We start from the raw sequence: 12,469 nt of genomic DNA, 5'->3' as shown, positions 1-12,469 counted from the left end.
CTGAGGAAATAATGGTTGTGAGGATTTGCCTGGTATTGCTGAGGCCAGAAATCCTTTCTGACCCAATATTCTGACTTCACTGCACAAATGCTACAAAGTGAGCAGTTGAAACATTTTTAGTAATCTTGCTGCTCTGCAAGTGCCTGAAGATTCTGCACAGTGTTCTTTCAGCACCATTGAGCCACAGGTTTCTGAGATCTAAAGAGAAAGCAGTTATTCAAATGTCTCATGAAGAAGCAGCTCTTAAACAATTTTACAAGTATGATGTGTTTAAAAAAAAAAAAAAAAAAGAACAGTTTACTGCAGTGTTGAGCTTTTAGCTGCTAAAGCTAATAGAAACGTGGGTTGCAGGTTGTCAAGAGTTGGCTGGAAGTTTGCCCAAAACCACCTTGAATTAAAGGTAAATGGATTGTAACACTCTGAGTCATTGATGTGAAAACTCATCCATGTGGCATTCAGTGGCAAGGCATCTTGTCCAGTGGATATGAGCGCATTGTAAATGAGATGTGGAATGCCAACAATTTAAGTTCTGCTGACTTTGTCTGGGTGAAGCTTAGGTCAGAAAGAAGCACAGAAATGCAAGGAGAACTTGGGTTCAATGGGGTATTTAGGATCCATTGAGTTTTGGCTTTCTCAAGGCTTAAAGTATTTCAACTTTTCTTAAGCAGAGGAAAGGTAGAAAAAGATTGGAGACTCGTGTTTTGAGGAATGGTGATTTTTTTTTTAAGTTATTCAGTATTCTAGCTCAGAAGCGGCATTTTTTTCATGGCTACTTTGATCTTTAACGACCTGTGGACACTCAGTGGGAGCAGAGTTATTAGTGTTAACATCCTGATTACATTCCCAGGGAAGTAATTGCACTTTTTCTACATAAAGGCTTCTGTAGTTCCAAGAGCATGATTAATACTGGAAACAATCTTTTGCTTTTATATTTTTATCTTTCACAGGAGACAGTGAGTATATCCCCAAATCCCCACTTCTACTGTAAATGACTATGTAAAGCATATTAACGTGGTATCTAAAGGCAACATTTCAATGATGAGTGAAGAGGTGGCTCTGTGTTTGGTTTTTGGGGTTGCATCGATCATTCAGTGTGGCATGGAGAAAAAATCATAGAATCCTGAGAGATGCTTGAGTTAGCACTAAATGTTCTAGCTCAGGTACCAGAAGTAGTTTAGGTGAAGTCCAAGAAGTTCCACATGGGCTAGTTTAACTTTTTTCTTGGTGGGATTAGCTCACAGGCACAAAATGTCATATTACTGATCTGGGACCATCCTAGAAGCAAAACTGAGCTCTTAATGTCCATGTGAGCTGGTTGTGCGCTATGCTATGTACAGACGTATTCCCAAAGGCTTTGTGACAAATACACTACATACTTTAACCTCATTATGGTGTATCATAGAGGGACCTGAATACATTTTGCTTTGTTTTTCTTCCAAGGATAATTGACTGTTCTACAATCTGAATCACATCATTGATTCAGAAAAATGAAGAAGCACTTGAGTTGGATTGAACAGCTAGGCTTGACGTTATTCTGTGGAGGATTTTCCACTAAGGAAATATCTTTAACTTTTTATCGCTTTTATTTGCTTGCAAGTGAATGAAAAATGGGGGGGTAAATGCTTGCATGCTGTATTTATCACTAAAACTGATTGCTCCAGTCAGGTTGACCTCTAAGAGAGTTCAGTTTGAGACTGTACAATTGCAAGTGAGAAAATAGTTTCTTTTGCTAGGATAGTTTTAAGCAGGATTTTGTTATGAGTGGATTTTTTGATATAGGTTGCTAATTGTTTTTTAACAATACAACTATTAATTGCTAAATTAAAGCCTTCATTGTTCTTCAGCTAGTGAGTTTGGCAACACTGAAAAACATCTGGGTTTGAAAATATATTTTTTAAGGATGCAGTATGCAGATTTGCTGTTGAAAGCATGTTTTGCATACAGAAACCTGCCATTCACTGTTCAGCTTTATAAAGCAATGTAGAGTGATGTTCAAAAGGAAGTCACACATCATGCATTAGCACAAAGATATTGAAAAAGCTGAACACGGTTGCACAGTCCTGCTGAATGTCTCTGGTTCTTGTTTCAGAGCAGAGGGCAGCAGTAAGATCCAAGCCCGAATAGAACAACAATCTGCCCGAGCCTCTCAACCTCCTTCACAGTTCAGAGCCCCAACCAAGCCAGCAACTGGACCTAAAACTTCTCCTTTGAAAGATAACCCTTCACCTGAGCCTCAACTGGATGACATTAAGAGAGGTAAAGAAGGGTTTGTAGTTTCCTGGGCTTTGGTCAGCTTTCTTTCTTGTATAAAAACTATGACTTACAATTTATACAAACACGTTAGAACGTTCAGGGATTCAAAGCTGGTACTTGGCAGCTGGTTTGTTGTCTTTATATCTCATTTTAAAGTATCTTAATGAATTATTTATTCTCTTCTGCCAGCATAGGTATTTACACTGCAATCTTCTCTGATTGTGAGAGAGCTTCTTCCTTCCAGGTTATTTTCTCTCTTCTAAACTATTTCTCTGTTCTGAGAAGAAGACAATAGGTGTGGATTCAAAAGGTAGAAGCTAGGGCAGCTGAATACTAGACGGGCTGAAAGGGTGTCTTAGGTAACAACAACAACAACAAATGCTGATCCAAGATCTTGTTATGCAATCAAGTAACTTGGTTTAAAAAAAAAAAAAAACTGTTCCTGTATGGAGTGAGGTTGGAGCCATTTGCTAGGGGGATGTAAGGGCTCCGTGGCTGAGACCCCATCAGGAGACCTGGAGCCTGTGTCATGCCAAGCAGTGCTAATAGGGGAGGGATGAGAGAGAGAACAACTGCACAGCTTCCATTACCACAACCACTCCTCTTTGGCTTTTATCACACCTGCCATTTAATTGCTGTACTTACCCTTCAAGAGCCTTGAAGAACTTCAAGGGATTATTGGCCCAACTCTGTCTCCTGCCCAAGCAATGCATTGTTTCAGTGTTGCGCTGTGGGCAGGGCTCACTTTCTTTGCCCAAGTCCTTCCTTTCATGCTGGTGTGATACCTGATTTTGCTGTGGTTAATGCAGTCAGAATGGGGATAATTTTAAATTTAAATTTTTGTTTGGTTCTCTTGGATTTCTTGTCTGGCATCAGACACAATTAGTGTATTTTAAGATTGTTCTTTCTGTCTAGTAGTTTCTTTCTGGGTCTCTTCCCTTGTCCCATATAGCTATTTTTGCCTGCAGACTTAACCTATATTAATTTTCCAGCCTATGTTAAGAGCTTAGCAGGTTTTGATGTTGTTTTTTTGTTTTGTTTTCAGTTCTTGGTAATCACTGGGTGACACTTTTACAGCTAAGCTGCCTGTGTGTCTGTATAGGTGCTGACTGGTCTCACACTTTCACAGCAGTAGTATTTGCAATACCTGGATGCTGGTCAGCAGACAGAATCGAAGTCTGAGACTTTGTTAGCTACAGTTCCCTTAGCTGCATTGCCATTTTTATTTTCCATGCAATAGGTAAGGAGAAAGATATCAGGTTATATGTCAACTTAAAAATTCAGTCAGTTGTGAAGTTTAAATGTCTTTACTCATGATGTATAATAAGCTACTTAACCATGTGGGCACTCTTTTACATGCTTACAGCAATTTATAGAGGTCATGTTGTCACAACAGAATTTTTATATTTGTCTGGTGAAACATCTGTTCTGCAACGACCGTTTTCTAGTGGTCTGAAATTATAAGTCACATCATTTGAAACTGTTGTAGCGATTTTTTTTTTCCACGATTGTTTTTTATTGGGAAGTACTTCCAAACAAACAACCTGTAGAGTTTGGTTTCCAAAATCAAGCCAAACAAAACCTGACTCATACTAAAGATAGGATGTTGAGTTGGCATTTCATAGAGAGTTCTTCAAGGTCCAAAAAGGAAGAAAGCAAAAATACCCAGGTAGTTTTCTTTCTGATTATGGTATATATTATTTATAACTTTTTAAGCATTTCTTAATTCTAAGCAATCCTCAAGCTGTTGGTACCCTTGAAAATAATCATTGATTATCTACAGTGTCAGTGTCACTAAACGATTTTATGTCATGAGAAACTACTTGGAAAAGGTAGAACTAAAATGGCACCATCGTACAATGAAAATAATAAAACTTAAATGTAAATGCTGTGAGATAGTCTCTTCAGAACTTAAAAGTGTTTGGCCATAAAGATGCACGTTAAAGGAAAATTAGTGGCACTGGAGACTTTGTTCTTTCCAGTCAAGCAGTGGTTTTCCTTTTGGTTGAATTAGCTCCTTTCTATTAAAAGAAAAATGAACATAAAGCTGAAATTCTGTGTTGTTTCTTCAATGGACACAGCACAGAACTTACAGTCCTCAGAGGAGGTGGTTGAAAACATCTCTGTGGCACTATAGCACTCTTTTCGTTCCCAGTATGCCCTACTCAAGGGTGTGGGAAGACGCATAGCCCTTGTGATGTTTAACGACGGTTTTAAGCAAACCTCAGTGCAGGCTTTTGCTTACCTCCACTACCCTCAGCTGTGTGTTCCCACAGCTCCCCTTACAGATGTGCTGGGAAATGAACTTCCAGGTAAGTCAGTCCTCTCATCCATCCCATTACACAGCTGTCCAAACAGCAGTGCTTGAGGACAGAAGCAGAGCACGTGGGAGTTGAGCCCGTACTCTCCTCCATTCAGGAGACCTTTGGGAGGCTGTCTCTAGGGTCCCACACTAGAAGAGTCTTTTCCTGTACAAGCTTTTATATTGTCCTCCTGCTTGAAGGGAACAACAGAGAGGGTAAGAGCTTGTTTGTTCAAATACTTGGCTGCATATGATCACGTTTCATTAAGCAGCAAATATTTGGACACATACACCACAATACAGTCATTTATGTTCATGAAACTACTGGCATTTATCAGACGTATTTGACCTCAACAGAAATGTTTTTAATAACATTGACATAATTTAATTGTGCGGTACCTGAAACAACACCAAAATGTATTTGTGGTTTGGAAACTATAAATTAAGTGCTTAAAAATCTGAGCAGGTCTTGTTTATTTAAAACGCAGCTGTAGTCTTGCAAGTATTATTCCATAGAACAGTATTTCTCTCAAGGACTTCTCAATCAAATTTGCACTTCACTGTAAAATACTGCATCTTCTAGCTGCCATCTCTGCATACTCAAAATGCCAGTATCAAGTTGATTTCTATCCACCCTGCATACCATTATTAACAGTGATTATTCTGCTATAAGCATAAGGCCTTATTCTTCATAAAGCTGAATGACTTTATTTCCAAAAGCCCTTGGTATTCTTGTAGCCCAAGGTTAGGGCTTTAGTTAAAAATCCTGCATAGCCTTTTGGAGTTGAGAGAAGAGGCAAGAACACTTAGACATGATTACTGAAAGAGATTAGGACATTTGATACAAAATACATAGAAAAAAGAGCCCTGTTGAGAAAGGCTATTCTGTGTTTCTATGATGATTTCTGACCTTGAATTTTTTTCTTACTCTAAAACTGCATGGACTGCCAGTATAAGACAGTAAGCTGTTTTGTTTTCCTGAAAGAAAGCCTACAGTGGTATCATGAAATATGCAAAAGTTAAGGTTCCCGTGGCAATGTCAGGCTTTTCAGATTATGTAGACTCATTTAAAGTAAATGTACAAAAACATACTGTATGAAAAGCTTTCTTAAAACTAACTATGGCACATCCTGGCTCTTGTCATCTTTTAAGCCTTAAAGGTTCATCAACAAGGTGTTTGATCTTGTGGAGCAGAAAGTGATCTGACTTTTTCATTGTTCAGCTTAGGGTATAACACATACACGCACAACTATTTTAATTGGAGGCACTGCAAGGAAGCATTTAGCCAAGGCTTCAATACTTGTAACTGCACTAAGCGTAACAGACAAATTGGAAATGCAAAATTTGGCAGTTTTAAAGCAGATGTGTTCTTCCTGTGAGGCTTTGGTGTCACTGTTGGCTTAACCACTGTCTTTGGCACAGTGACACGAGGGCTTTGAACAAACTTTCATAGTGGTCTTGCTGGAGTTGTGCCTGAGACTTTTAATGATGCAGCATCCACCATAACACTTGTGAAAACAATTATGTTTTTTCTCATCTGCCCATAGTTTAGACATTCACAATTCTAGACTCAAGGATTTAAGAGGCAAGACACCTGAAAGAAGTGAAGGAACAGCCTCTGTGAGGCAAAAGTTGATTAGAAAATGGCATCAGAACTGAGTTTTCATCCCTAACCACTGTCCTGGACAACACCATTTGCTTCCTAGTCCTTGAAGCTCATGATGGTGCTGTTTTCCTTCCCTATGCACTTACAGCATGGTAGGCCTTACCAATTCTTCCAAGACATTGTCCTTTTACTCCTCATAACCCCAAATCTAATCTTGCTTTCCCACCCATTGGCCCGCATCACTTCCTTCAGTTACCTCCTCACCTACTGTATTCAGTTCAAACTTGTTGTTCAGACTTTTTTTTTCCCTCTAGTTCTCTGGAGTGCATTTCCTGTTGCATCTTTTCCCTTTCGCCACCATTTTAATAAAAAAATATATATATAAAAAGGGAAAGAGCTTTTTTTCCCCATTTGCTTTTCTCCTATGACTTTCTTAGTCCTGAACTCAGAGACCGTTTATAATTTTAAATCTTAGATATGGTTAGGCTGAGAGCAGTGACTTACAAGTGCTCATTTGTATGTGTATCAGATTCTAGCCATGAAATGGATTTTTTAAGGCCTGCAAGGCTGTGTTGGGAGGGACAGAGGGAGAAAGGCATTACAGTACAAAATCGTATCTTCTGTTGGCCTAATCATATATTCTTCCTCCCTCTTCTAGTAGTCTCTCATGTTATGTCTTAAAGATGAAAGGGTAAACTTTGTCTGGCATACTAATAAAGCACAAAAAACACAGGTGGTCTAGTCAGGGATCTACCTTCAGGAAGTAAGTTGGATGAACAGCCCCACTATCCCTACATACCCAGCCAGAGTTAGTCACATGGTTGTTCCTTTTCAATATGCCTCTCATTCAATATAACTATAACATTTGAAATTGAGCTCTGAACTTTGAAATTGAAAAGTTGGAGTTTTAAAATTGGCAAAAGAAAACTTCATTTCTCAAACCAATACATGCTAAGCTAGAGGAACTCTGTCCAATGTGGAGGCTGAAAACTCTCGTTACTCCCAAGTGTTAAGCAGCCCAAGGAAAACAAATCTTTTTAAAAAAAAGAACAAAAAAAGTTTCAGTTCCAGTTGCTCAGATTTGCTCCTGGACAAACTGAAGATAATAAGAATGAAATTGGTGCCATTTTTATATAAAGGAAGGATTTGTTTTGTAGGGATCTGGTTATGCCATATCAAGAAGGATATCCCCAGTTGAGAAGCTGGGGTTCATCTCACTCTGAATAACTCACAGGCCTGATCTAAGGTGAATTTTGCCTGGTGTCAGTTCCCCATTTGTTGGGTAGAGACGATAGTACACATGTTGTCTCTCACTTCTCTCATTCTTGTCTCTTTGGCCTGTGGGTTCTCCAGGGCAAGCACTGAGTTCTTGCCATGTGGGTTTAGAGCTACTGCCACAATGACGGGCTACGTTTTGAGTGTTTCTCATACTTTGTATGGCATGCGTGTGGATATGGTTCCCTCTTGGAAACCTGCCTAGGTGAACTGAGTCATTAGATACCTGACTTTTTGGGTGGATACAAAAAATGTCCTCTAATAGTGTCTGGGACACTTGTAATTATGACAAATTTAACAATGTGGATTGGTTTGGAGTGACTTACCTTAATGGCTGTTTGGTAACTGGTTGTTCAGCCAGCATCAACTGTTGCTGATGAGGCTGTCATGATATTCCACTATTTCTTTGCACTGGCAACCCTAAAGTGAGGTGTGGCTGACTTGAATGACTTCCCAGTTTCAGAATAGTCTGTTTTTCCTGGCTACGTGTAAGCTCTGTAACAGGTTATGGTATTGTTACCAGTCCAACATGTGAATATTCTTATGTATTCTCATCTGCTCCACTGCGAAGTGTATCTGATGTTGTTTATCTGTTTCTCAAGTTTGCTTAGAATGAGTTGTGTGACTTTGTGCTGGAGCAGTTTCATACATTATCTTAAGGCAGCTTCTGTTGTGGCCTCTCTCTCTCTCATTGCATTTTCCAAAAGCCTAAATGTCAGTGATGTCTAACAGAATTTAGATTCCTGCATGTTTAAAAGTTTTTTGTTCTTTTTTTTTTTTTTTTAAAAGAAGGGGCTTGCTGTTGGCCCATAAAACTCAATCAGAAAATTTATTTACTTTGTATTTAGAGCATATAACTTGTGGAAAATAATGAAGCAGAAAGCGCTTTCATGAGCGTAAAGTGTATAGATAGTAAGTGAAGGTTTTACAATACTAACCTTTGCTGCTCTTTAAATGTGCTCTTTCATGTGAGGTATTTTGATGTGATAAATTATGCTCAAGAAAACTCTTGCATTTTCACATTCTTTGCCCAAATTCCGTGGGGCCCTATTCATGGTTTGAACCAGATGAATGTCCTTTTCTTTCAGAGCTGAGAGCAGAGGTTGAAATTATCGAGCAGATGAGCAGCAGCAGTGGAAGCAGCTCATCGGATTCAGAAAGCTCATCGGGGAGCGAAGATGAAAGCTCCAGCAGTGAGGGGGAAGAGCCAGCACATGTTTCCCCTTCCCAGCCACCGCACCAGCAGTATAACAACAGGAATGCTGTTGCTAACGGCACCAGCAGGCCACAAGGAAGCAATCAGCTCATGAACACGCTCCGTAAGTAAAGGCTTGCGTCCTATCGCTGCTGAAGCTGCTTGAGAACACTCATTTTCTTAGCATGTTAAGCTAACTCCGTGAAGTGCAGCTGGCCGAACAGTAGTCCCAGGGAGGTGCGCTGGCTGAAATATGTGGACAGATTTTTTGAACAGAAGGCTGAGACCTATCTGAAGGTGTGGAGGTTGCTTCAGTCTGATCTAGAGCCTGTGGGCATCAGTGTGATGGCCCCCATCGACCATGCTGAGCCTTGATTCAGGCCTCCAGCTGCAAAGAGTGGGTAGCAGAGCATCAGTGCAGGGGATATGGGGCACTGGAGGATGGGAATTACTTTAGTGTGAAAACACAGATTAGGTATAAATAGTGGGATTGCCACATGTGTCAGTGAAAGGCCTGTGGAGAATTGTGAATGACACAAGGCTGTCCTGTGATCGCAAATGCACAGATTCTCTGGCTTTGCTATTAGCAGTGTTGCTTTGTCAGAGTATTTGCTCTATAATGTGCTGGTTTCAGTTGTGTTTTCACGAATACCACATTTTGAATATTTTGAATGTTTGCCAAATAATCACTTAAAAACATCACAGCTCTAATGTTTGAAGGCACTGAATCACTACAAACTCACTCCATCGTTTAAAAAGTATTTCTGTCATATTGGACTCCCTCTGGGCAGACGGTATACAGCTGTGTTGCTCTTCCCTTTTGCTAGATCAGGTCAGTGCATTTACATGAAACTAGAACTTAGTTATCATAAATTGTTCTTAATTCCTCCTGAGGCATTTTTGAGTACATCTCTTGGCATCCACGCTCAGTGAACTGGTGGAGTTTAAATGCAGATAAATACAGGGTTTCCAGCTTCCAGAGGACAAGTTCAGATGTTATATGGACAATACTGAAAAGGCTTGCTGGAAAACTGGAGGGGCCAGTCAGTGTTTCCGTCAGTAATGTATGCTAGAGGAGACCCTTGGGTGAATTCCAAAGTTCAGCAGCGTCAGTGGGACTCTTTTCATGTCCCTGTTTCTGAGTGTGAGCTGCGCCTACCCTGCTTCTTTTCGCCATGACTGCAATACTGCATAGGTCACTAAATTTCAAGAAACCTTTGACCCCAGGAGGATTTGGGAGCTGTTGAGGTAGCTCCTGAGGTAGCTACTTCTCTTTTTAGGCAGTGATTTCTGCCTGACCTTGAGTATTCAAGTCACTGGTGACCCTAACCCAAATTTCCCCAGGAGGGGAGAAGAGATTAAGAAATCCAGGGCGTAGCTGTTGCATACCTGCTCTGTCAAGGACCTGTGTTTGAGGCAGGGTCAGGGGAGAGCACTCAAGGGGCTAGGTTCGGTTACCAGCACACAAACACGATTATTGCACCCTTTTACATCCTCTTTATCCCCAAATCACAAATGCTCTGCAGGATGGGCTCTGAGACTGGAGGTTTGGTCCACATCCAGTCCTCTCTGCACTTTGGAGGGGTGCCCTTGGCCTTCCTTTACCTTCACACCCTGTGTCAGCTCAGTTCAGCCAGCAGCCTTGAGTTGCAATAGATTTAACATTCCTGCTGCCTTATAGACACATGGAGGCCTTGCCTTGGCTACCCAATCCTCCTTAAAACAACAATAACAACAACAAAAATCTATTTTAATAGGGTCAAGAAAGCCAGGGAATTCCCCAGTGCCTCATCCTGGAGCCATGCACAGGAGCTTGGCCGGGTGGAGGCTGTGAACTCCTCCTGCAGCTGTTAGCAAGGGGAGTGCTGCCCTCCCACAGGGAGCAGCCTCAGTGACTGTGGAGCCAAGGAGGCTCCGTCTGGCCTGGATCAGGCCATGATGCAGCTCTTGGTGCTCTTGGGCATGGAGAGCAATTCCATTAGACTGAGGTGACACTTGCATTCAGTTCTTGTGTTGTTCTTAAATCTTCCAGCGTACATGCGACTGTTCTTTGGTTTCATTGCAGTGAAATGTGAATTAACGCCTACCTGCTTCTTGTGTTTTGTTGTTTTTTTGTTTTCCGAAGGAAATGACTTGCAGTTAAGTGAGTCTGGGAGCGACAGTGATGACTAGAGGCTGAACTTTTGCTGTTTTATACATGGAAGAACTAATTTACTTTGAAGTGATCAAATTGCTTACAAAGAGGATCTGGCACAGGAATAATTCCACGCGTGGAATTTTAGTAGAAGGAATGTATAACCCTGCAAAATATGGGATGTCGAGGTCTGTTTTACTTTGTGAATCAAGTGTATATTTTGTCCATATTCTTATTCTTTAAAAGCTTTAAATAGGTATGTACAGTAGGTAAGCCAATACATGGCGCTATGTTCCAGTCTGTTCATCATCTGTAAGCTTTAATGTGTAACTTCATCATGTCATCTAAAAATTTCTTGTTTATAGAAGATATTCAGAAGATAATCAGCCCAGTGTGTCTTCAGGGAGGGGGGAGGGGGGTGAGGGGGTTGTATATAGGGTGAGCATGAGCCAACAGTGAGATTTAAAAAAATAATAATGCAGGAGCTAGAGTGTGCACTGAAGTGGGACTGTTATAAATTAAGTTTCAACACTAAGTTGATTTATTTGATTTGGGACTTTTCTAATGTGTTTTTATTGCTATTTATGATTGATTTAATGGACATGCTTTTAAACAGTTGGAAAGGAGAAATCATAAAACCATGTTTGTCACAAACCTTGCTGCACCAGTGCCTTATAAGCAGTTTTTTGAAACAGAGCTTCAATTCCTGCCATCTTTTGTAAGGGGAGCAATACCGAAACCCCTTCAGATTGCTTTCTCAGAGAAGAGCTATATTTCACGTACGGGCCAACTGTACTCTGAGGGCAGTTACTCCAGTAAGATAAAGGATCTACATCAGTCACCTGAACATACCGAACAGGAACCAAATCAGCATTTTCTCATGCAGCTGAAGCATCTCATTTAATCCAGACCTTCAGACCTAGATCTTCAGAAATTTTAGGAGCCTGATTGCCAGTGAAATTGCAAGGTCACAAATACGAGATATTGGACTGAATGAAATTGTAGGACCAGAGCCTTGTTTGCAGTTTCCTAAAGGATGCAGAAAGAAGAGATGACTAAGCAACTGTGTAACAGCAGAAGTCTCTCTCCCACCACAGTTGTCCAGGTAGACTTTAGTCCGTATCGTTTGTTGGATGTGATCTCCGTGCTTGGCAGGATGACACAGAACAAGAAATATTTGCCTACGATGAAATTCACCCCTGTTTAAGGGGGTTTAAAGGGTGCTTAGCTGGATTATCATTAACTTATTTTTTTGCTCCAATGGAAAATGAGTGCCACAGGCAGCCTCTTAAGGTTGAACACAAGGCTGACTTTTTAAACCCCAAATTAAGTGACATAGGCCAAGTGACACCGCAGTTGTGGTGTAATCCGGGGGGACGTGAAGCTGAATTGGATGCCTCTCCATTCTTAAGTGTCTGCTTTGCACTGCTTTAGTCCGTCTGATCATTTGTGTTTTAGCTCCTGTTTCTTTAATGAGGAAAAGAAACAGGAAACTTTCCTTTTTTTAAGGTATTGAAGAGCAGGGGGACATTGGAAGGGAGATTTTATTAAATGGTTTATTTTTTTTTGCATTCGATACATATTTAGGCATATTTTTGCATTATTGTACATACATTTAAAAATACTTCTTTTTTTAAAGTGTTTTATGATGTGGGTACATATTTTAACATACAATTATGAAATATACTTGCTGTAAAGCCACAA

The 12,469-nt window shown here is 40.4% G+C and overlaps 1 protein-coding gene across 1 annotated transcript in view; it reads left to right on the top strand.

Moving 5' to 3' along the window:
* Positions 1-12,469, top strand: part of EAF1 (ELL associated factor 1) — a 20,525-nt gene extending 8,056 nt beyond the window's left edge. The window contains exons 4-6 of the mRNA XM_040548392.1: positions 2,090-2,256; positions 8,525-8,755; positions 10,757-12,469. Coding sequence (XP_040404326.1) covers positions 2,090-2,256; positions 8,525-8,755; positions 10,757-10,803 — 445 coding nt within the window. The 3' untranslated portion in view covers positions 10,804-12,469. The remainder of the gene's footprint in view (positions 1-2,089; positions 2,257-8,524; positions 8,756-10,756) is intronic.

The sequence above is a fragment of the Cygnus olor genome, chromosome 2 (assembly GCF_009769625.2).
Source record: "Cygnus olor isolate bCygOlo1 chromosome 2, bCygOlo1.pri.v2, whole genome shotgun sequence".
NCBI lineage: Eukaryota > Metazoa > Chordata > Aves > Anseriformes > Anatidae > Cygnus > Cygnus olor.
Note: the sequence above shows the minus strand (reverse complement) of the source record. Positions and strands in the feature narration are given on the sequence as shown.